Source organism: Anarrhichthys ocellatus, unplaced genomic scaffold (genome assembly GCF_004355925.1).
Source record: "Anarrhichthys ocellatus isolate YVR2014 unplaced genomic scaffold, GSC_Weel_1.0 scaffold3, whole genome shotgun sequence".
Taxonomy (NCBI): domain Eukaryota; kingdom Metazoa; phylum Chordata; class Actinopteri; order Perciformes; family Anarhichadidae; genus Anarrhichthys; species Anarrhichthys ocellatus.
In genome coordinates, this window is record NW_022280033.1 from 7,827,770 (window position 1) to 7,853,789 (window position 26,020).

The 26,020-nt window shown below is 42.6% G+C and overlaps 1 protein-coding gene across 2 annotated transcripts in view; it reads left to right on the forward strand.

Annotated features, from left to right (window-relative positions):
* The first annotated feature begins 6,997 nt into the window (after positions 1 to 6,997).
* LOC116397220 (cGMP-dependent protein kinase 1) overlaps positions 6,998 to 26,020 on the forward strand; it is an 80,953-nt gene continuing 61,930 nt past the window's right edge. The window contains exons 1-2 of one of the 2 annotated variants that reach the window (XM_031872479.1): positions 6,998 to 7,673; positions 17,168 to 17,334. In XM_031872479.1, the coding sequence (XP_031728339.1) occupies positions 7,417 to 7,673; positions 17,168 to 17,334 (424 nt within the window). In that variant the 5' untranslated portion in view covers positions 6,998 to 7,416. Of the gene's footprint in view, positions 7,674 to 10,799; positions 11,380 to 17,167; positions 17,335 to 26,020 lie in introns of those variants that run through there. The other variant, XM_031872471.1, reaches the window with a different exon arrangement.

The window sequence follows — 26,020 nt, forward strand, 5'->3', positions numbered from 1 at the left end:
AAAGCATGTGCCGAAGAATTCAGGGGTCCAATAGCTGTGATTTTACACTTCTGTGCGCCACAACTGCCACTGTCTTCTAGCTGTCAAGTGCTGTACTTAAGTTCACTTCTACTTGACTATTTCCATTTACTTGCTCTTTTTTTCTACTCCACTACAAATCAGAGGGGGGAATATTGCACTTTTCACTTCACCGCATTTGTTTAATAGCTATAGTGAAAGTTACTTTGAATAACTTCTAAATGGTAATGAAATGCTCTCAATTTGCTAGCCGACTGATGGCTTTACATGACCTACACAAGTAAACGAGGCCGTCAGTGAGAAGATTGATTCATAAATAGTTGCTCTTAATAGTTGTCAACTGGGCCACTGGGTTGCAAAATCAAATCAAATCATACTTCACCAGAAACTCCTTCAAATCAGACTACAGATTCGGCTTTGCTCCCGCTTTTGACCTTTAGTTGGAGCTCTGGCAGAAGGTGGAGAGCTCATACGCTGTACATCTCTGAAGAAAACTCCCAAGTTACATCAAACTCCATCTAAGCTACATACAACATCTTTCTCTTTTCATAGCAGCCCTTCACCTGAAGCTGAATAACAGGCTAAGGTGATTTGTAAAAGCTTTACAATAATCTCATTTTTAAGAGGAAAAATATTTTTCACATTTCTCAGTTCCTCTTCGGCACAAACATTCAACTGACCGCACAGTTGTTGCCCATCCATCCATTTTCCTCCGCTTATCTGGGGTCGGGTCGCGGCGGCAGCAGGCCAAGCAGGCTGACCCAGACTTCCCTCTCCCCCGCAACATTTTCCAGCTCATACTGGGGGATCCCGAGGCGTTCCCAGGCCAGCTGGGAGATATAATCCCTCCAGCGTGTTCTGGTTCTTCCCCGAGGTCTCCTCCCAGTTGGACGTGCCCGGAAAACCTCCAGTGTGTTCATTTTCTTATCTCTGTTTCCTGGACTACAGATGTAAATTAGCTTATAGTTAACTCTGGTAAACCAAACAAACTGAACACTGTCATTGTCAAATAAATAAAATAAATGATTACCAATATCATCAGTCTCATTCTGTATTGTCTAAAAATCATCAGAAACATACTGATTTAACAACAAATAAACGATATAATGAAATGACATTAGATATCTCACATGACAAACAATTTATTACCAGAAGACTATTTGGTTTCATTTCTTAAAATATATTTTTTCCATTTTTTTCAACAGTACATTTACGGATGGATATTTCTATCAGTAGAGCATGTTTTTGAATAATTGTTAAAATTATCCGACTTTTGAGGGCTATTAATTTACATAATTCTGTTTATTAACCCCTCAAAAACTAAACTTTTTTCGCTTATTGGACATTATCAGTCAGGCTGGATAAAGCACAACTTGTTTTTCCACAAGATATCAAAGCTCAGAATGTGTTCTGAATGGTTGATAAAACCATTATTAACTCATTGTATGTGAAAGCTTTGTGCAGATTCATTCCCTGACCCTCACAGAACAACGCCTGGCATACAGCCTCCATACAGTATGGTTTACAGGGGGAGGAAGGTGCTCTCTAATACTGGCTTCCATTAAACACATTCCTTGTTAACAGCCTGATAATGGCACACTAGTAGATCCTATAGCTCTCCGGTGATGTGACTCATATCTCAGGTGTGTTTACAGCTTGTTACACAAGAAAAAGAAGCTTCTCTGGAGACAGACTACCTCGCCTTGCAACACATGTTTCGAGCTCCAAGAAACAGTCCAAGCAGGTCATCCTCTCAGGCGGTTACTCATCGCAAATGTGTGGCGGGTGACGACCTTGTCAAACACGCGCTTTCGCTAACACAAACACAAAGGAAGAGAGGCAGAGATGGAGAGAGAGAGAGTGAGGCAGCATCCATGTAGGCCTACTGTATGTGTGAGGCTGAGAGGGCTGAGGTGAGCTAAAGATGTCAACGGGTCATTTCATTTCACTCAAAACCATCAATTACATCCCACCTCCACTGCTGTATTACTTTGTTGCTTTAGTACAGCTGCTGCACGGCCAGCTGGGGAGGAAAGGCGGCTACTTGTTGTCTCGCAGCCTGAGAGATGAGAGGAATTCTCCACAGCTTATGTCACATGTCCCTTTTCATTCAATACATCCACGGCTGGTCACCATAATATTTTGTTTACAGAGGTCAACTCCTCCATCAAATGCCTCAGTGCAATGGAAACAAACACACGCAGGAATTTTTCCTGTGATGACGACATCACAACCCTTTTGGCGCTGCTCCTTGATGGTAAAGTATCAGACAGCTTGGGACAGGCGTGAAAAGAGACACCTCTGTGTCACCCAAGAACTGATAGGGGAGCAAAAAATAATCCGGTTTCGAGCGAGCGAGTGCAGAGTGGCACAATATCCATTTTCTCAAGAAAGGTGAGCTGATTATGGAGCCATCTGGAGTCAGGCATGAGGGATAAGAGCTGATGAAGATATCCGTCCGGCTGTTGTATGTTTTCTCCTGAAGTGTCCACTCTGTTTGTCCATACAGCTAACACCTTCAGAGCAATATACTTATCGTGACTAGAAAACATCAGTGGACTTAGAGCGTGACAACAAAGTCAACAAAGTATTTTCATTTGCTAAAGCCAGTTTATTTTAATCACTAAAACAAAGGACATAGAAATGAAATACTCATTGTCTGCTAGATATGAATAATTCATTACCCTAAACTGTTATTTTCAGTTGACATTTTGCTGACAAAAGATGTAACTCTGAGACAAAGTCCCTCTGTCACAAGGTTGAAGACCCCATCAGAGTACGGTGGCCCTGAGAGCTCAACACGTGCAACTAAAGCAAACACAAAAAGACAAAACACAGCAAAATAGAGAGCATATCTTCTCCAATGCGACAACACGTGTACAGCATGACGAAATGTAATGCAAATATGAGGCTAATCTCACCCACCGTTCGCAGCTAAACTCAGCTATATTCCATGTAATCACCAACAAGAAAGTATACAACGCGACAAACACTGCTCAAAGAGGAGGTTAGGGTAGATGGCTGGGTAAAGCACCGGACGCTTATTTGGGAGACCACTGTTCATGTCCTGTGCTTAACCAGAAGTCACAGCGTTGATTTATTGTCAAGTAACTTCTGTAGTTATTTCAAGACAAACCATGACCTTTTCCCAGACCCAAAATAGTTGTGTTGCCTAAACCTAACAAATGGAGCAAATGGAGATACACAGAAAAACTGTAAAAGATAGCGGTTAGCTCGCACTAAGTACACAGATTAACAAATTGTGTGTATTTGCCAGCATATGTTGTCAGTTTCAATGAATTTGGAGGCTAGGTTGGCTAACGGTAGAAAATATTTTGCATTAAGATTTGAACCATGAAATCAGAATGTTTAACCTAGATTAAACTTAAAGTTTCTGGATTGGTTTATGTTTCCTGTATTGTTGCCACACATGTTGTCAAGTTGGTGATTGTATTTCCCAATTTGCCCATATTCTATTTACCTATATTTGCTGTGTTTTTTGCTTATTGCATTGTCAAACTGTCGATTGCTCGTGTTTGTGGCAGTGCTTTGAGCTCTCAGGGCCACCGTGCAATTGACTGAGGTCATTTACACAGTTAGTCACCCAGCACACCTGGAAGATGACGGGAATGCAGCATTCCAACCAGTGACCCGTGACCTCCTGTTCGCCTCACAGACACATTTCTTCTCTCCGTCACACCAGAACCAGAGCTTATTCTCACACTTACTGTCATCTTCTGATCACAATACAGATTTTTTTTCTAATTAGACTTTTTCTGCTCAAGCAGTAAAAAAATGGTTGATGGCTATATGGGGGCAGGGGAAACAAGCTGTAAACTACTGACATATTATATCTCTGTAAAGGTGATAAGGTGATGAGGTGATGAGGAGATAGCAAACTGTTGCCTTTTTACACATCCAACAAATACGGAGCAACATCAGCATTCACTTGTATTTGTGTTTCTGTCCACTTGATGAATTTAAGTCCAATATTCGCTCTATTTTCATTATTCTCTAAGTCGCAAACTGTAGAAACAGCTCTGAGTGAACCACAACAGTAAAACAACGAGTTAAAAGATGGTAAAAGATCTGTAAAGCTGAGGGGGAATGTAAAGTCGGGGGAGGAGTTCTCTTCGGGTTTATCCCTACAGATGTAGGTTCTTTGTTAATATAAAAATATTGATCATAGACACTTTAAAGAAGATTAGCCTCCTCTTAAATAATCTACTGGAAGTCAAGTTAGCTTTGACCGAAGATCTTCACAGAGATTAAGTGAGAAATAGATTAATGATGAAAGTAATCATTAGTTGAGGCCCAGGAAACGGTGAACGATCACCTATCTGAGTTTGATAGTGCTAATACAGGAAAGCAGGAAGTAACTATCATCATTGCGTTTTGCTAAGTCAATTTCCTGAGCTATGGTTCCACCCATCTCCGGTGTGAGCGGAGTGATCAATCTGCAGTTCTGGATATGATATCACGTTACGACGTGAGACTACATCTTTGTGTTGATATTGCTGCTGAAGTGCAGGATTTGCTGTGTAGTGTTTTATGGGACAGGGGAGGCTCAGAAATAGATTGCCCCGGGGCTAAAGCATCTCTCCCGTCCTCGTCCCAGGATGTCTCTCTCCGTCTTCCACCTTCTCCCAGCGCCCATATCGCCTCTCCTGGGATGGCTGGTCCAGGCAGGCGGCCAGCTGGTGGTGTCTCATTGGGACGGCAAGCAGAGACACCAACAGCACAGTCAGATGTAGTATCAAAGACAACGGGGGCTTAAGGGGGACGATACTCCAGAGACACAGCAGCATACAGTACCTCTCCTACCATTGCACTTACAGTAATCCCGTCTAAGGTTTCCATACTGGCATGATCATGTGTGTGTGAGTGTGTGTCTGTAGGGAGTTCAGCTTTGTGAACGGTTACATAAATCTCTGCATGCAAGTGTGTGTGCGTGAGTGATAATGATGTGCAAGCATATGTCTGGGAATACCCAAGATACCTCTCTCTAGTTCTTCTGTGTGTGTGTGTGTGTGTGAGCATGTGTGTGTGCGTGTGTGTGTGAGAGAGAGTGTATTACAGGAAAACAGTGACTAATGTCTGCCCTCGTCTCTTCCGTAAGCTGATCTGTCCCTGAGGCGAATGAGAGGGCACCGGCTCTTCTCTGCCCAGAGACGCTTCAGAAACAAGGCAAGGACGAGCACATGGAGCCCTTTATTACAGCGCGGCCATGCTCAGAAATCATGAACTCAATGGGACCCGTGAACGGCCACTCTCGCAAACGCAGCCAGAGCATATATCTCTGGGTGCAGCGAGGTTATCCTTGGCGTCCATTACCTATTGCCACAACTCACAAGGGAGATGACCCGTGTAGTGCTCAGACAACACAAGCTGGAACTGGTAGTGCAGCATTACTCACTCTGTGTAAACATGGGGAATAGTCGAGTACGCAACACAGATGCACCTCTTAGGCCAGTGATGCTGATATAGTCGTGGTGATGATGTAATCACAGTGTACGGGCGCCAATGGGGGTATTAATTGTGGTAATGACATAAGATCAAAGACATTCTAGATTGATGATACTCTGCATCTTTTTGTCTGGATGCATGAATGCCCATTTTGTGATTAGGATTTCAGTAGTGCTTTTCTCAGTGCACCCATATTCCCAGTGGATATGGACAGGGTCACAGAGAGTGACACTTCATTTTCCACTGTCATAATGGGCGCAGTGTCTGCTGCATACATAATTAATCGATCACTGTTTTCCACATTGATAACAACACGACCCGGGTCCTCACCTTGTCTTTGAATGCCGAGTGCATTCACTTCGCCACTCATCATTACTGTGAGACACGTGACCCACTCACAGCACAGAAGCAGATCATATGTGTTTCACGATGACTTGATAACGCTCATCAGCTAAGCTGGCCATCACAAGTGTCACATGGGAGATGAGGGTTTTACAACCATGTTATGGTGATATACTCCTCTTAGATGCATTTAGGAGGGCTGCAGGTTAAAAGGGGGAAAGAAAATGTCAAACAGTGTGTATTAAAACTCTGGAAAAAGACTCATACAGACACGCTTTTCCGGCAGAAAGCGTTCATCCCTCACCCAATAAGAAGTTGGAAGGATAAGAATGCAAGAAGTAGACAAGGGTGAGATATGTTGAACCACACCAGCAAAGGGAAGATCTGTTCACTCTATTTTTAACTCAGAATCTTAATGAAACATCCCCCTAGCGCCCATAAGCCCCCCGCCCCTCAATGAATTCATTGAGTTGAAACAGATTTAGGCAGCAGAATGAAAAATGGTGCATATAAATGACAGGCTGGGGTTTGGAGATTAATATTACAGTGGGGAGAAGCGATGATCTACTGAACTCTCTTCGGTCCGCGCAGCACACCGAGGATGAAAGTGATGAGCTGCTGTTGCCAAAGTATGGAAACTGATTACTCTAATCATGAAGACAACGGGCTCCGGATCGGTTGTGTAATTAACTTTACTTCATGCTGGATGCATCATGATAACAGACATTTATATTGTATCTTCTGCAACTTTGAATCATCCATTTTGTTGTATAAGACAAGATTTCAAATGTAACTTAATAGACTTTTTGTTTATCAAAATGGACTGAATTTGATGTTTCATATCCAACGCATTTAAAAAAACTAACTTTTTTTTATCCTTTGAGTTTAGATAAGATAGGATCAATCCCCTTGACAAAAAAAGGTGCATTAATCCTATAAAAACATGCATGTATGAAATAAACCAATCTTCACATATAGAGGGCAACCTCTATAAAGGCCATCTGTCTCATTGCTTTCACTCCACCGATGTGTGCCTACACCATGTGACCATTGCAAACCAGCTACCGTCCAGTCCACTGTCCTACGAAAGGAGTGCGGGTGCGGGACAATTGATTTTTTTTTTTTTTAGTTGCAATAGGTCGGGGAAGGTGATGTGGGTGTTTAACATTGCGCTCAAAAGGACGGCTCGGGATCGTGCATATAGATGGTAAACAAATATCTGACAGCAGCAGCAGCAGAGAGGCGGTGAACTACAGGAGTTGCCTCGGCTCTTTCAGTGCCCTGTTTGACGGCCTGCCCGCGTCCCTCGGAGAGAAAGAGCTGCTGTAATTGGTTTCTCAATGAAGGATCATCAGCGGCTCCCCGGAGGCTTGGTGGACTGTAGCGCAGCGCTCCTTTTCTCCTGAAATAAACAAGTGGACAGCGAAGGGAGCATCACCATCCTGCGCGTTCTTATAGGGGAGGGAGGGGGGGATCTGTGTCCGTTTTCACAACCTGTGCGAGTACTGGGAGATTTACTCGCTTTTTTTTTTTTTTTTGCCCCGTATCGCGGAGAACCGCAGGCAAAGTTTAACGTTAAGAAATTCCAACATGAGTGACCTGGAGGACGACTTTGCCAAGATCCTTCTGCTGAAGGAGGAGAGGATACGGGACTTGGAGAGGCGTCTGGCGGACAGGGAAGACGAGATCCAGGAGCTGAAGAGGAAATTACACAAATGTCAGTCCGTCTTGCCCAGCGCTCAACTTATTGGACCGAGGACCCGCAGGGCGCAGGGCATCTCCGCGGAGCCTCAGACGCACCAGGACCTGTCACGGCAGGCGTTCCGGAAATACGCCAAGTCCGACTGGTAAGAGCGGGCATTTGTGCTTTGTTTGCTCCGTGACGCCCATGTGCAAACTTTGTGTCCTGTCTTAAAATATATTTCTGAGTGTTTCTCTCTCTCTTTACTACCAGAATCATAATGTTTTGCCATTGATGGTGTGAATGTGTAATTGGGAAGCACAACTGTCTCTCACAAGAAATGTGCTTCAATGAACGTTCATGTGTTGATGGCAAATCTACACCCTCGAATACACTCTCATAGGTTATTGTGTACTTCCGTGTCCTCTCTCTCCACAAAGCTTTTCTTTCTGTCTGTTTTCTACCTTTACTTTTTTTTTTCTAAATGGGAGATGGAGACGTTTGCCATGAATGGACAAGCACTTTCATTCTTGGCGGCCGATGACGCAGCTCTAAGGCGAGCTTCAGAAAGAGCTCCTAATTGATCAGATCCATCAAGGCAGTCCCACGGGACACAAACAGGAAGTGCGATGCATTATTGGCTTTTAGTAGCTTGACGCTGAGGACCCGAAGTGCATGTCTGAGGATATTTAATACTCCATTAGAAAACGCTTTGTTTGACCATATGCTTCCTTCATCACCTTTAGGTGCTCGTTTTAGCTTCACGATATGGTTGTTCTGATTTTTGAGGGTTTCAAATCAGACCTGAGACTGAATAGTAGCTGCTATCTCATACTTTTCACTTTGCTGTAATTGCTCCCAGCAAAAAGTTTGACCCTCTTTGTCCTGATCTTTTATTTTTTTTTCTCATTCCTATTATAATAATCTCAGCAGGATTAATTACTTGCTATATTGATATCACACACACACATGCACACACACACACACAGGCAGAAACCTGACTGAATTAATGCCATAGACAATGGGGTTAATGTTGTTAAGATGGCTAGACAATTTCCAGTCTTCATTTGTATTATTAACTGGCGCTCAGTGTGCGTTCAAACAAACACAGAAGTCTTCAGAAAGAGTCCTGAGGGAAGAAAAATAAAACAAAAATACTTAAGAATGAAGTGCGGAGGTCATGAATGAAACAATGACTAACAAGCTACATTCAAAGAATACTACCGGTAATCGTATTCCCAACCTTCCTCAGGGCTCATTATGAGTATACCCAGCTGATGAGGCATGCTGTGCTTGAATGGGCCTTCATTGGTTAACTAGGTTAATTGCACATGGCCGTACACTCTGTGCAGTGAAACGGAAGTAAACCTGTTTGCATTCGTAAGGTGACATGAATGCTCTCAGTGCCACCAGTTTGTCTGGAGGAGGGGGGGGATCTGCGGGGTCGGAGAGACAGTGTGACCCCCATTAGAGTCAGGACGTGGCACCAGCCGGCGTCCCGCCCTGCTCATCGGATTACCGCAGCATGGAGCAAAGGATCCTGTTTCTATTGATCTGCATAGGAAAAGGGCTGAGCTGGATGGTTAGAGAGGTGAAATTTAAAGCGCAGAGGTGCTTTGAAGGACAGTGGGAGGGCCTTTTGATGATGGGAGGATGTGGGGATGCAACCCTGGACTGGAGAGAGCCTGAAGTCTCCAGGCACTTGCAGTTTCCCGATATGTAGGAAACTTTGCTGCTGATCAGGCTTTGTGTCCTGCGCCCTTCCCTTGACAGAGATTAAAAGAAGACATGATGTTTTTTAATTGGTTCAGAGGAGAAAGGCTGCCTTGTCTTCATTAAAACACTGCTTTGGAGGTGGAAAAATATACTTATATTACTTTGTATTACTTTAATGACTCAAACAGACAATAAACATAATTGTTTGTTAATCAGGTGTTCCTCACAGTTGCTTTATCTCATTCATATTTTTATATTACTCTGATGTCTGAAAGCAGGTTTAGAATTGTTTGCTTAGATGTGCATTTGTTTTTCACTGATGGCGCGTGTCACATGTCAGTATTTGCAATGGAAGAAGTAATTGTTCATTTCACACTGTACAAGCTATACCTATTTCAGTCACCCACTAAGGCAATGATACATGCAGCATAGGATCATTAAGTGTTGGGCATGTCTGCCTGCAGAGCAGAGAGGCATGATGCCACCGTGTTGTTGTTTGCATGAGTCGACGCATTATCCCACCACAAGGGGGCAGCTGCGATCTATTATTAGAACAACTGGCTCTCTCCAGGGTTGTTTACACGCTTTTCGTCAGGAACAAGATGCTATTTACCCCCAAACGCAAAAAAAAAAAAACCTATCCTAACAGCCAAAACAATCTCCTTCACTCTCCTTTTTATAGTCAGTCAGCCTGCTATACTTCCCACTCGTCTCAGCGCAGTGGTCGCTGCTGTGGCTCCTCACCCTATCAGATTGTCCTTGGCAGTTTACCCTCGTCTGAATTTGTCCAGGGCGCATGAGGCCAAATGCTGTTCGCTGAGCTTTCAGATGACTCATTGGGATAATATGGACAGACACCAGCAGCGCGCACAGTCACCGCAGACATGATCAAATGAGGAATGTGGAGCTGCTGTGGAGAGTCGTGAGCCTCTGTATCTTTGGCATATTCATGTCTGCTGGTGCTGCTGCTGCTATCGTTTTTCGCCGTTAGCACCTTCACTTGCCCCTCAGTCTTCAAAATGAATAGTGGACAGGGATTTGGGAAAAGCGGAAATATTATTGTCCACTTTGTGCCCAAAGCATAATTTGGGTTGAAATATGGAGCATTGCATTTTTGTCCATGTAGACAAAAACACACAGGTAGTCCGACACAATACATGCAGTCTCCTTCCCCAATGGTTAGAGAAAAAAAAACAAAAAATTCCGCGTTGTTTATTGTAACACTGAGGCTCATTACGTTTCCATCACCGTCAACCTCCATTAAGGCTCCGGTGCTCATCTATTTGTAACTTGGTAGCCTCGGGGCGATCTGCCGAGGTATGATGCCACGGTTCTCCGAGCAGTGGCTTTTCTCACCGAGTCCATTATTCATGTGAGACGAGCGCGCGACTCTCTCTGGAGTGGCAGACTGCACTGTGCCATGGATTCCTGTAGGCGCCCTCCTCACCATGCGCTCTCCCCGGGTCGCAGCCTGACGCACTCGGAGAGGACTGTCCTCCGCCGAGGGAGGGAGGGAGGAGAGAGGGGAAGAGAGAAGGAGAGAGAGAGAGAGAGAGAGAGAGAGAGAGAGAGAGAGGGGGCAAACTTTACGTGATAGTGGTAGAGACGCTTTACGAGCTCACCTTGGCAATCGCGTCAACCACCGAACATACCTTCGCTTACATTCCCAAAATCCGCAAGTGACGGACAGCGACGAGGATCCCCCCCCCTACAGGAGAGACAGGGGCTGCATCCTCTGACGCTGTTCATGCCGGATAAAGTTTATGAGCAGCGTGGCAGAGGAGAGGGGACAAAGACTAGACTGCATACCTTTCGATAAACTTATCGGGAAGTCGCTCGTCGCCGTCTGAAATGGGCACCTTGCGTGACCTCCAGTACGCGCTCCAGGAGAAGATCGAGGAGCTGCGGCAGAGGGACGCGCTCATCGACGAGCTGGAGCTGGAGCTCGACCAGAAAGACGAACTCATACAGAGACTACAGACCGAGCTGGATAAATACCGCTCCGTTATCAAACCGGCGACCCAGCAGGTCCACAAGCAGAGCGAGCTGCACGAGCAGCAGCGGACGAAGAGGCAGGCAATTTCGGCCGAACCCACAGCCTTCGACATCCAGGATCTTAGCCATGTCACCCTACCTTTCTACCCAAAAAGCCCACAGTAGGTGTCCAAATTATAAAGGCATTATGTTCATAATATATATTGTTTTGCAGTAGCTGTTGCGCTCCAGTTCTGTTGTCACCTTTCTGATTCCTGTGCGTAATGTTACGTGTGGCGCAGCAGGTACGGCACCTGTAGCAAATATGGATGAAGTGTGTGTGTGTGTGTGTATGTGCTACAGAGCACACACACACACACACACACACACACACACACACACACACACTAGATATAAGGAAATTGTGACATAGTGTCGTCAACTATGACAATGAGCGAAACAATGTCAGGAAACTGCATGATGACAATTATCAATAGGATTATCAGCAGCTTGGTGATAAAAGGCTGGATATCAATAAGCCTGATCCCAGCCTAGCATGAGAGAAAATTAAATGCCATCCAGTGATGGGAATTATAGGTTTAGAGAGCCAGTGACGGCAGCTTTGTCTAATGTACCAGTGTCAATTTTATACAAGCTGCAGGTTCTGTGACAGGCAGTCTTAACAGGCTCCCTGTGCATGTTTACCTTATGATTTGTTCTCTCTCTCTCTCTCTCTCTCTGTCTTTCCCTCTCTCTCTCTCTCTTTCTTCTTTTCAAACTCTCCCACAAACATCTCTCCTGCCCAGCTTCGTCAGCAACATGAGGTCTGGCACTCAAACTGCCACTGGCACTAAAATAGCAATCTGTTGTGAAATAATTCAGCTGTGTGTCGGGTTTGAAGTTGAAGGTTGTGATATTATGAATCAATACACTTACCCCCCTGGTGGACAGGACAAACATCCACTCTTCATTCTTCAAGCGCATTGAAAAATAGACGTATTGAATATAATCGATACATTTAAAAACTAAATCCATCTTTGAAATTGTATACCAGGGATGTCAAATCCCAAAAAAATGAGCAGAATGCTTTAATATCTACTTTTAAATCCATTATATGAAACAACGCTGTCATTGTGTTGCTGTTTTCAGACTTTGCAGAGAGATCAGATGTGTCAGGTATGAATGTAATTCATCTCTCGACACGCAAACAAATGAAGCTCCGTGGATTTCATGAAAGAAGATTCAAATATGAAGGGGATTTCTTTTATCTGAGCGGGGAAAGGCCATTAGTCTTTGTTGTAGCTGTCAGCTTTGTGCGTTGGCTAAAAACACAGAAAGCACACTGCTTCCTTGTGTTGTGTTTTTGTTTTCTTTGCCTCGCTATAAGCGTGAGACCCTGGATATGTAGCTTGGAATGGCAGATGAGGAGAACCAAATACAGTGACCATTTCATTATGATATTAAGCTTTTATTTTGTATACATATTTTCATTAAGAGAGTTCCCAAAGAAGCTTTTAGGGAGACCTTGATGGTAAGTTTGTTATTATCATCCTTTCGCAAAAAAACAACAACATAAAAACCCAAGAACAACCATTATCCTGCATATTGACATTTTTCAAACAACCCATTTTGATGTCTCGGCCATTATGGAGTTTCAATGTAATCATCTGTCAATTACGATGGGGAAAGAATGATTGATCCCCACAGATGAAACAATCAAATGAACTGCTTCTAACCGAGTTTGAACTTCCATCAAAGTCTCAACTATAGCTTTAATGTTCATAGCGTCAGCCACACCTTTTCATGATATTTATCCCTCTTCTGATAAGCAGATGCATGAAAAATTAAGAGAAGCCGACTGTTTAATGCAAATTACTTGAGCCTGTTTGAGCACTGTTCTCTTATTAGTTCGTCATTATTATCACTAGAAATAAAGAGGAATAGAAAACCTTTCTTTTTAATAAATTACGCAAGTGCCCTCAGGAGATGAAAACAGCTCCATTACATTTTCATTTTGTTTTGGTTGTTGAAGTGTAGCGATAATGTCTGTTGGATTTGGCTAAATGTTTGGATTTTTCTTCCATTCTCACTCACTTTATCTTTTTTACAAGACCCATAGACCATTCCTCACACATAAGCTATCCACCCCTTCCCTCTGTCCCCCTCTTATTTTGGTTAGCCTCTCCCACGTTTCTGCCACCCCTCTTCTTTTTTCCTCCCAAAAGAGCATATCTTCTCCTTTTAAGGAAGGCTGAACTTGCCTCAGCCCTAAACTTCACTACGGGATGAAGGCAAATATATCATCCTCACAAAGGAGAGGAAGGCAGATGTTTTTATAAGGGTCTGGTTATAAGACGTTGCCTAACGTTGCTATCAGAGGCTCAAGTCGGGGGTCCAGATCAGGGTTGAGAAAGCCAGACATCTCCTGGGAGTAAAGTAACAGAAAGAGGGTCAACGAGGCACATTTCCAGAGGGCTGGAGGTCCATTTGGGGAAATAATGGTTTCCAATCAGTTCCTGTTAGTTAAGTTAATGATATGCAGAGTTCTGCCATAAAACGGATACAATTAAGTAAAGTTAAAGCATCATTAACTCAGTTGGAACATCACAAGAATCATCACAGTCCAGACTCACTTCACACCTTTATTAAGAATCACTCCCTATGCATATCAGCACAATGTAACTTTACATTTTCAACTTCAAGGTTCAAGTTTGAGCTTTTACTTGTCATGGATACAAGTATAATCCTGAATAGACCTTTTCAGACTTCACAACATAAGCATTCAAAATGGGCCGTTTTGTATTTCTTCTAGCAATGTTTGGCAGGAAGTAAACAGCAAGGCCGGGTCCTGACAGAATGGCCTTGAAAAAGTATGTATATATATATATATCAATCTGCAACATAACCAAATATTTGTCTGTCAGGCTAATTTAGTAGTACAAAAATTGAGTTGCATAGTTTTTGGGTGCTTTGGAGGACTTTTGTAAATTATTTCGGGGTACGATGAGTCAGAATTGAAAGAACATTTTTCATATCTTAATATAAAAAATCTGTTGCTGTTTGGAGCCCTTTTAGTTGGGGGCCCCAGGCACAACAGTTATGTCTGGTTCACAGGTAAAAGCCCACCAAGGCCAGGGCGTTTTTTTCGCCGGTGTTTCTGACCGTGACTTGGGTGTGTGATGCAGATATGGCAGGTGTATTGCTCAGGACCCAAGGCAGCGCATTGTTGAGTGTGAATTGTTTGGATGAGCGGTTCTGGAGAAAGCCGCAGACAGCAAGACCACAGGCCAAGCAATCGGTCTGTTCTGAACAGATATGTTTTTAAACAGGCACTGCAGTAGTTAAGTCTAAATCATTGTCTCCTCTGTGCGCAGTCTCTGCTTAAAAAAGTGAAGTTTGAAGAATATAGATTGTGGGACGGGAATTTAAAAATAGGTGCAACACCTTAGTCTTCTTTCAATTCCCAGGAGTAGGGCGTCAGGATTGTTCTGATGCCCAAGGGTGGAATAAGATACCATTGGATCATCTTGGTTGCTGCACTGTCTAAAGTTGAAATAGATGAAAATCCTGACACTTTAGATGCTTGTTACCCCATTGTCTCTTTCTTCTTTCTCATATCTGGGGAGTGTCTAACAAATGAGTTCCCTGAAGTAAATGCTGAAAAGGCATGTCCTAAAATGACGGGGAAATCTGGGATAATGATGCTACCATAAGAAGGCATTGTCTGAAAATCAGACTTTTGTACAGTGGCATTTACATGGTGAAATTTAAAATATACTAGTATTTCTGACCTGTCACTGATATTATTATCCAATGAATCCAGTGTTTGCACTTTAAAATAACTAAGTAAGTAATCTGTGTATTCCCAGCAGATTGTGACAGCTAGCTGATGTTGGTCTTTGGTAATGTAGCTCCTATAGTCTCACTCCTCTCAGAGAGTAAAAGCAGAGTTGTTGGCCTTGGTACCCTTAGTGAAAATTCACCAGACTGTTATGAATACAGAGCACACATTATGAGAATCTTGTTTTTTGATATTATTGATAGCATGCCATTTTGAGACTCAAACCAAAACGAATCACTCAGCTGATGGTGTAAAATGTCAGTTGAGTAGATGCTGGCGGGGTGGAACATTTTGGCAGTTTTTCATCTGAAGGAGCAACAGTGTCTCTCCACACATTTGATAATGTGTCTCAAGAGTTGAGAGAGAAGCAGTCGTGTGACCTTATAAATTCAAGATAAGCCCTTGAGGAGAAGTCAGACACTGACTATAAAACATAACCTCACATCATAAATGTGCAGAAGGGGGTTTGCAGACACTGAAGTTTAAGAGCTTGAAGTTTGTGTTGCTGTGTGTTTTGTGTAGCACTTTGCTTTGGGCTGGCAGCAGGTCAGAGGAGCCTGTGTGTTGTGGGAGCACTGCTTCATAAATGCCTTCCAGGTTATTTGCCCTTTTAGCTTTAAGCTCTTCAGGTGATCAGCGTCAACAATGCGCCCAGAAATCAGTTTCTGAAAAGGGCACAGAGAGCAGAAAGGCAAGGCAGTTCACCAGTGCCCTTGAATCCTACTTGCAAGAGCTTGAGAGTGCTTTTAGGTTATACAAGTTTAGCTTCACAAGAGGGGACACCTTGTTGAATTAACCCAGATACATTTTTTTTTTAAACTTCATTCGTCCAGCTGACACTCTGTCAAAACCTGCCAGACGAGCAACTTTGACTCAGATGATTAAGCGCTTCAATGAATGAGTGATCTTGATTCACTTTCTGGAGACGGGTCCGCTTCATATTTCTCTCTTGTCTCTCTGGACACTTCTTTGACAGTTGCTTTGGCAGTTTGAACCTTCTCTGCGCCTGGCTCTCGTTCACATGTTGTCAACACATGAACGAATGTCTCTCTCCTCCGTTGATGGTTCATAATTAGCATCTAATTGTCTCTCGTTCCAAATGATAATTTGACATAATGTCCCCTTTAAGGCCGCCTGACAAATTGCTCTGTGCACCTAGCTGCACTTTGGTGACTGCACGTTTTACAGTTAATTACATTTTCTCCTTTCCTTACAAAGACATTGCAAAAAAAGACTTACCTGTGGAATGTCTTAATGACTCCACAGTCTTGAGGCCTTTTTGGCTTTCAGAAGTGCACCTCTGAATCAAAACAACTTGCTTTGAGTTGGCGACTCATCAGTCAGTACAGCAGCAACAAGGCAACAAATTTATAAAAAACATTAAGACAAGACATTTCTGATTTAAAACAAGACAGTCAATAAATATATACAAGATAAAACACATGCATCAATGGCTTTAAAGTGAAAAAAGTGCTTCGTTAAAGTGTCGTTTTATTGCCTATTTTTGTTTCTCCGCAGCATTGTCCGGTGTGAGCTGGGTGGGGTGGTGGGTGGGGTTGGGGGGGGGGGGGGGGGGTGATGGAGCAAACCGCTCTGGGGACAAAACTGTTCCTCAGCCTGTTAGTCCGGGTTTTGATAGTCCTGTATCTTCGTCCTGTTGACAGGGGAACAAACAGAGTGACCCGGGTGTGTGATCTCGTTGCAGATGTTGCCTCCTTCTGGAGGCGGCCAGCATACACTGTGTCCAGGTCAGGGAGGGTAACTCCCACAATCCTCTGTGCTGTTTTAACCACACGGGCCAGATCCCTCCTGTTCTCTGCTGTACAGCTGGCGTACCACACAGTAAAGCACTGACAGAGGATGCTTTCAATCACGCTTCTGTAGAAGTTTGAGTGAACTTTTAATTTCCACAGAAATAATTAACATGCCTGCTTGTTGAATTGTTATCTCAGCCAGGGTTTTTGCTTGAGATATGTGTGTGTGTGTATTTGTGATACATTTAGACTCTCTAATACTAATTGATATCCCTAATCCGATCTCATTATGTTTTTCTACTATAATACCACCGATGCCATATGAATCTGTGTTTGCACAGTGATGGTCTCATTTTGTTTCGCCTTTGTCTTCAGGTCCAAGGATCTGATCAAGGAGGCCATTTTGGACAATGACTTCATGAAGAACCTGGAGCTGTCACAGATTCAAGAGATCGTGGACTGCATGTACCCTGTGGATTATGGAAAGGACAGCTGCATCATTAAGGAAGGCGACGTGGGCTCACTGGTCTACGTCATGGAAGGTAAGAGCACCCATGCACCAATGTAAACATCTATCCTGCAATGAAACACAAGCCACAATGAGAAAGAGTAGACTTACCCCAAGAAGAATAGCTACTCTTGTTAAACCGATTCAAGTAGATCTGTAGGGCTGCGTCTGGCGAGCTTTAGGAGCGCCAGCATGACAATGACAGAAAAGAAATGAAAGGGCATTATTGATGGGTATCTGCGGAGCGATGAACTCAAATTCAAAACTTCACTTTGTGATGCTCTATTATTCACTCATGTCCCATTGATTTTATTTTGTGGGATGCTGGGATCCTTTCTATTTCATTCTTTTTTAGCGGTATTGTTTCAGCATGGGGTATTCATACTCATCTTTTTCTTTTGAAAATGATCCTCGATGATACAGAGTGTGAGAGCTCTGATGACATGAACAACAGTCCACGCTGCCTGGCGCTGATGGGATTTGTTGAAAGGGCATTTCTTCGCACAACCGACACCGCTACAAAATGTTCAGAGGGCCCTCGTCAATGACAATAGATTTGACCTCAGGGAAAATGGCCTCAATCAGTGCTCGCGCAATATAACTGATCATTACATAGAGCTGAACTTCGACACTCACCGACTTAATATAGATTAAAATATATAACGTCTAAATCACTATTATTGCTCACTGCCTCTTTAAAACCTTAATTACTTGCATTTAGCTCTCACATACAATCAATTGCATGGACGGTGTAAATGATCTAATATGGATTGAAAATGTTTCACGATGGAAATACATTCAACCAAAAACAACATGGCACAATGAAGAGAAGGAGAGAATAAAGAAACTGCAAAGCCATAAGCTTGAATCTTTTTGGTTGGTATATAGCCAGTGGCATTTAAAGGTTAATACTTTACTAGGAAGAATGCTGATATTGATTGTTGCCCCCATTGTTTCATGTTGGCCACTTACTATTTTAATTATTGAGTTGGAAAGACAATTCCCAGATGTGGGATGGTAGAACCAAAATAATGAGAAAGCAAATTTTCGAAACTTTTTTTTGTCAGTTCAGTTCCATCACAACTCTATAATTCTATAAATACATTCTCTTCAAGCCGAGGCAGGTAGCATTTGTCACACGTGAAAGGGCTCCAGAGATGGACGGTGTCTGTGTTGTGATGCCAGCAGAAGTTTTATGGCTGCTTTCCGTCTTCATCTGGTCTTTAGTGAGTCACTGGGTCTGAATTCAAAGACTTTTTGTGGCGCATCTAAGAACTGTGACTTTAAAGGTTATTGTATTAGGGAGCTGACTCGCTCATATTGATTAGTAGACCACCAGAGATCTCTCTCTCTCGACTGCCATCTTGGAGAAACGGATAAAGGGTAATTATATTAAGCACAATAAAACAAAAGCATAATGTATTACTTTAGGTTAACCAAAATTTGCGCTTATGCATGCGCACACATCAGGATGGGGAGCAATTTCTTCAGTGTTCAGCACACCTGCCGAGCACACCTTTCAACACCATGGACAGCGTCTCAGCAGATGAAAAAGTTATGTTTTGTCTCCCGAAATTCACCAGAACATAGTTGATTTGAAAACTGTCTAATAACACTAGTAAACACAAAATACAAGGATTGCATTTGTGTAATATAACATATTTATTGATTGTCAGATACCCTTTGAAAACTAAACGTTATTAGCCAGTGTGCACAAGTGCAGGCTGCCTGCTAAATGGCCGACTGTGACATATTTTCTGCCAGCTATTGTATATTGCTATCTGGCCGTCTTGATATGATCTTTTTTTATCGGCATTTCCACTGTACGTGACTGATAATGTACTCTTGCAGTGTGTCCATAAACGGCCTTTATGAAGGAAGGAGTAAGCCTCCTGGAGCTCTTTAGAAAAGACAGACTGTCTCTGCAGCGTGACAGTTAACCGTTAGCCTACTGTCAGGTTCTGTCAGAAAGAGCCGCAAGCGTCAACGCAACAGCCTTAGCAACGAAACACTGATTGATTGACACACATACAGGCAAAATCAGTAATGAGTTCAGACACTGTTTATGTTTTTATATTGGGTAAGGTAATAATGAGTAGCATAGAACATGACAAACATCTACGTGAGGGCTGAAAACAAGTATAGTATCATCATCTTAATCGGTGTAAAAATTGGGACAATGTGGTCGTGAGTGTTTTACAGATATTAGAACTCAGGACAACCAGCTTGAAACCAGGACAATCCCACACAGAAGAGGATGAATCCTTCTGACATTATGACCAAATACCTGCTAAACTAGTGACATTTCAATCAGCCTCAGCTGTACGCTGTGCGTTTTGGGCTAATTCTAGCACGCTAACATGCTAGATATTAAGATGGTGAACATGTTAAACATTATACTTGCTAAACCTCAACATGTTTACCTTGTAACTGTGAGCATGTCAGCATGTTGATTTTTCATCTCACAGAGATGCTAGAGTGGCTGTAGACTCTTATATGCATATCAGTCACAGGGGCCATTGTTCTGCAGAAGTACATTTTGCTGATAATACTTTACATGGTGGTATTGATACTTTTACTTCAGTAAAGAATGTGAGTGCTTCCATTCACATCACTGTTGCACTTGTCATCACTTGTCGCCCCTTATCTGCAGACTGCAGAGAGTCATATATGTAAAGAGTCTGACATGTAACTGGCATCATGCTAATTAAATGCAAGACTGTGGCCTGTACAAAAGTCACCTGAGAGCAAATTTGGGTATTTGGCACTGTAAAAAACAAATCGTGGATTATGTCTTTAATTCACTGGCAACCAATGAAAGAAATTTGAAGCCACATCCCTGTTTATTGATCCACCGTGTTCTGTTTAAAAAAGCTGTGGATGAAAACAGGAAAAAGAAACCGGTTCAGTTTTCCAAAAAAAAAGCGAAGGCACGAACCCCAGATGCTGAGCTGGTTGTCAAAAAAATCTGCGGTCTTTAATGATTGCTACCATTTAATAGGTACTGTATAGATTTTAAGCTCTCCCTGTTATGAAGGCTGTGAGAAGTCGATTGTACCAGAGGTGACTCGTCATGCTAGGTCACAAATGAGCAAGCGCCACACTGACATGATGAATAAGTTCCTGTTGAGTGCAACAGAAAGAGAGGGACGCAAGATACGAATCTGTAAGATAAATAATTGTTGAAGGGCTTTGTGATTTCCTCTCACACAGTGGTAGGGGAAAGACCTGTAGAATGAATTAAAACAGGGCTTCAATTCAGCAGTGCTCATGTGCCACTAATATCAAATGTTTGGTTAATTGATTTCCATTTTGTAATCCTTAAGGGAAGCTTAACATATTTATCTTCAATGAACGTTGTCAGCTCTCTCTTGCGGCCCCAAACTCTTTTCTGCTCCACTTTCTGTTCGTCTGCATGTTTCTCTCTCTCTCTCTCTCTCTCTCTCTCTCTGCCTGCAGTTTTCACCCTAACTGGCCTTGATTTGTTTTGCATAAAAAGCAAACGTTAAAAGCGTCCGCCCAGGGGTTGACGACTTTGTGTCAAGGTCTGTAGAGGGCCATCATAGTCTGTGACTTTTTAATGCACGCTGTTGGGATGTGTGACTGTGCCACGCCGTGTAAAACATACTGCTGCCACTGGTGTCATTTCTTAGTGAGACTTGGCAGGCTAATCATTAACGCTTTGCCACGGGGCTGACATCGTTTATCACACATCATCTAACCAAATGAGGGATGAGTAATTTTTTTCTTTTATATTGATCCCGGAAGGGGAAATTTGTCTCTGCATTTGACCCATCCCTGTAAAGGGAGCAGTGGGCTGCCAATGACAGGCGCCGGGGAGCCGTTCAATATCTTGCTCAGTGACACGTCCCAGTCAAGGATTGAACCGTTGACCCTGCGGTTACCAGACAACCCTCTTAAGCCACGGTCGCCCCAGAGTAAACTACACCAATGCAAAAAATGCAAAAAATGGAATCATTGTGTGTTACATCATAACCATTTATTTTTTTTTTTAAAGTTCCGAAAGCATATGCATAATTTATTACCCCCTATAATAAAGAAAAGACTGATATCACAGCCTCCCTGTTTGAACACCTGTTTGATGCACCTGATAATTAAAGATCAGACGACACACGAGCTGACGAAACAGAATGGATTCCGGCTCTGGCTCGCATCTACGATGAGGCCGCCGTAGCTGCCTTAATGAACGTTTGCTGTATTTTGGGCATCCGCCGGGCTGTAACTGACGGTCCACTTTAACATATTGATTGCAACTGAGACAATAGCTCTCACGTTTCCATGGAGACAAGAGACGCTTTTGATTGGATGCGTCGTCCACGAAGACCCGTACAGGTGGCTGATGATAATAACTAGTATAATCACATCCAATTACTATCAAGTACTGCCATGACAGTAAAACCCCATTGATTTTGTTCATAGTCGTTACTCAACGTGATCTAACGAGAGGTAGCCCTGGCTGCTGTTGCAGTAGTACACAGAGTACGCCTGTCAAAGGTGTAACACAGCCAAATCCTTAGCTTTGATATCGTGATCAGTTCGGATGGCATGAACACATGGAAAACTGAGCTGAGGCCAAAATGCAAATGCACAGGAATATAAAGGGCATACGATTGATCTAATTTCAGTCTAATCTGCAGTAACAATGGTGATCATTACACCTGTTAGCTGAGGAATAAAAAGGAGGAAAAAAGACTCAAAGTATATGGTTTTGTGTTGATACCAGAATAGGCTCATATTTGAAGTTTAATTTAGCTTGAGTTACAATAACGGATTGATCTTCCAGCATTAAAAGGTTAGCTTTAGGTTTCGTATACAAAATATTTATGTTTTTTGCTGCGAGTAAAGACTATTTTCATTACTGATTAATATGCCTATTTATTGTTAATTGATTGACAATTTTGGCTACAAAATGCAAGTAAATAGACAGATTGACAGATTTAAATGGCATGTTTGTCCCACCAGTGGTCCAAGGCCTCAAGACATTCAATACATCAACAAATATCCCCATTTGTGGAGCTGGAACAAGAGACCTTGGGGCATTTTTAAACCAGCTCAACTGAATTGCTTCAGTTATGTCTAGATATATAGGCCTTTAGATAGTTAAGTTAAATGGTTTGGTGATATAAGAGTAAACATCTGGGCTGTACTCTCTGTCTGCACATAACAACCACTTGGAGAGGAAAGCATTACTGAACAGTTTTGTCAGCTTCATCGTGATAACAGGATGTATGAGGTCTCTTTTAACTAGGTTTCATTTTGCCAACTTCGCATTTTCATATGAATGAATTTAATTTAGGATTCCTTCTTTGCTTCCTTCTTTTTCACCCTGTTTGGGAAACAAGTACAAGTGCATTCATTGGCAAAAAAGCCCGGCCTGGAGGATGCAGGCATAGGTGATACTGACTATACATTATTCATAGTATATTTTTGTTATTTTTTATACATACTTTTTGGGAGAACGAGCTGTCTTTACTACGTTTACTGGGAGGGCAGACTGAAAAGTGAGGAGAAAGAGTGTTAATGTTACAGTACGAGTCAGCTCCAAATCCCAGGTGTTCACAGTGCATTGACAGGTTCTCTGACAGGTTACCATGTTCAATGCGACCATCGATGCACTGTAGACCATTTTATTCAGCTGGAGATGTTCGGGGGATTTAAAAAGACGCCTAGGATTTGGCACTTTCTCAACACAAATTGGACAGAGTCCCAATTATTTTATTTGACCTGCTGTTAGGTAAGACAAATACAATATTTTGACAGATTTCTTCAAGGAAAACTTAAACAGCATCCTTTTTAATGTCTGAATGTGACAGAAACAAACGTGCTGTTTTGAGGCTTATGCCAAACTACTTCTGTCAGTCAATTTTCCTTTTCTTTTGCTGCTTTTACTGAGATATACCTCTGAATAACAATGAATGGCGATGTTTACCCACTGTGACTCGATACTAGTTTCTTTCGAGGGGGAGTATTTGATGGTTTTTTGACTCCTTGACACTCAAGACGCTTGGTAGACATGACTGTGTGTGTGAGCACTGACACTGATCTGTTTGTGTGCTTCTCTAATAAAATATAAACAGCATATTTTACCCTGTTAATAATCCCCCTGTAGCTTCCACTAGCACTTTATCTTACATGTCACCTTGTACACTACCTTACAGGCTGAGTTATTAAAACCTGACATGAAAACAGATATCCAGAGTTCCCTTTAACATTCAGTATTTTATCTGTTTTTATACTTCATCATCAGCCCCAGGATAAAATATATTGGTTCTTCAACCTCAAAATAATATGAACTTAATGGCAACCAGCCAAAAGAACAACCAGTCTACCACCTGAACAAGTAACAAGTGGACCAATTTGTTGAAGAAATACAACAGATGAATGTCTCTGTCTGAGGCTCGTCCTCTCACTGTGCCACAGGCTTGAGTCCATCGAGAGATGCCCTCTGTGCTCACTGGCCTATGAGGCAGAGTAAAGGGAGATGATCACCCGTCTCCTCCTGAGCAGAGTATAGAGATGTAATCAACAGGGGGCACCTGAGTGTGACTCAGTGTCATGTGTGAGAGGACATGAAGCAAATTACTACTGTAGCCACTGCCTTTGATAAACTATCGGCTGATTATTATGATATATTCGCATACTAATAAGCTAATATGGAGATAGAGGATGCATTGGGTTACAGAACTGCGAGTGCACAAACCCACTGCACCGCATTGTTGCCTGGCAACTTAACTAATCCAGCCCAGGAAAGCAAAAATGCTCACAGAATTTGAGTTGATTGGCCCCAGAGAATACAGCATGTAGCACGCATTCAATACAACAACCACTGCCTATTGTATCTTGACAGCACTGTACAGCGGCCAATTGTAGTTCAATAATGAACCTTAACCCACCGCTGAGGCTCAAACTCACCCTGCCGGCTTCTCAGGGGAACCCAATTTCAACTACTTTGGACTTAAATCGAATTGAGGATTGACATTGTGTGTGTGTGTGTGTGTGTGTGTGTGTGTTTCTTAGTAACATGGCATGCAATACTATTATGACCAGGCGATTGAGTCACATATAGCTGTCACTCTTCAAGGCTGTCGGCTCTCATGTTAACCCTATTGAGGTAAAAGGTGAGGGGTCTGTAATTGGACTGACATTTAAACACACTCCCTAGTCAGGATCAGGGAGTAGCCCTTTATCTGTCCACTTAAATGTGGCCGCCCCTCCCCGTTATAATGAAATGGAAGAAAGTGCAGAGGAACTAGGTTGACAAAGTTGCGCATTACTAGATGAAAACACGTGTAATGGCATTTTTCCATGTTGCTGCAGCCGGAAATGTCACAGAGTGATATTAATTCTCTTACACCTTTTAGAAATCTATACAGCACGTGTGCATGTGCGTGTGTAATCCTTTTTATTCACATGACTGTCTGCAACTGTTGAGGCATGACAAATCAATTACAGTGAAATAAAAAATCAATTAAAAAAATAAGATATTTGAACTTTTTAGCATTTTGATTTCTGATTCAAAGCTGAGTTTTAACCAGATGCAAAGGCTAGTTCAACGCAATATCAGAAATTGTTTTTTTTATTCATGAATGAGTGGTGAGAAGAGATGAAAACATGTGGACAGTTTTCTACACACGACACCACATTCAGGTGGCTTGTTGGATTTTAAGAAGGAATCCACCAGCATTTGCTGACACACAATAGCCAAATTATCTGAAATACCTCTATCAAGATGAATAAATCGTCCGCTAATGTGTCATTTATGTGCAAATGGTGTGCATGCGTGTGTTGCAGACTAATAATCCCACCAACGCTGAGCAGTGCACCATCTGCCCTGAACTAGTGAAAATACTCTTGTCTGGCAAGTGTCTGTTCTCATTTGCCCTCTCTACCTCGAAGTCCTTCCCTTTGTTACTTTTACACAAACGCACACACACAGGTTCAAGTTATCAATTCAAAATGCTTAAATACAAAACCAGAGACATGCACCAGTTTCCCCACCGTCACTCCTCCTCACATTTTACCTACTTTGACCCCAATCTGTCCTCTTGTCACCATCTTTCTCCACTTGCTCACTTCCACCTTTTTTTTTACAGCCTCATTCTTCTTTGTCTCTCTTAACCCACACACCAGTCCATCTTACCTCATTTTCATTCTGCTATTCTATTGATACTCTTTGCCTTTCTTTCCCATACTCCCCCTTTCTATTCTGTCTTTTAGTGTGAGATGGCCTTCATTTTTTTACACCTGGATAAGAATTGATCCCCATTTTCACTCCGCAGAGGCCGATGAATACACCTCGGAGCAAGAATTAATGTGTGATTTGTGAATGATCCCTGAGCCTTCATCACTCCTTTGTGGTTAACACCACTTTTCAGAGTTCCTCATCTGGAAAGAGAAGGTGTGTGTGTGTGTGTACATGTGTGTGTGTGTGTGTGTGTGTGTGTCTTAAGAGGAGTGGAGGAGGAGGAAGAAAAGGCAGAAACAGACAAAAAGAGCTTACAAACACCATTAAGTATTAAGCAAATGTATATTTTGACCCTCCATTCTTTGCTTTGACTTAAATAGGTATAAACTGTACTGTATTGAGGACGTATTTGTGTGTGTGTGAGTGTGTGTGTGTGTGCCTGTGGAGGTGGTGGCCATGGACTTGGAGTGATGCTGAGTGTCTGTTGTGACTGGATAAGCTGTGTGTTTGCTGA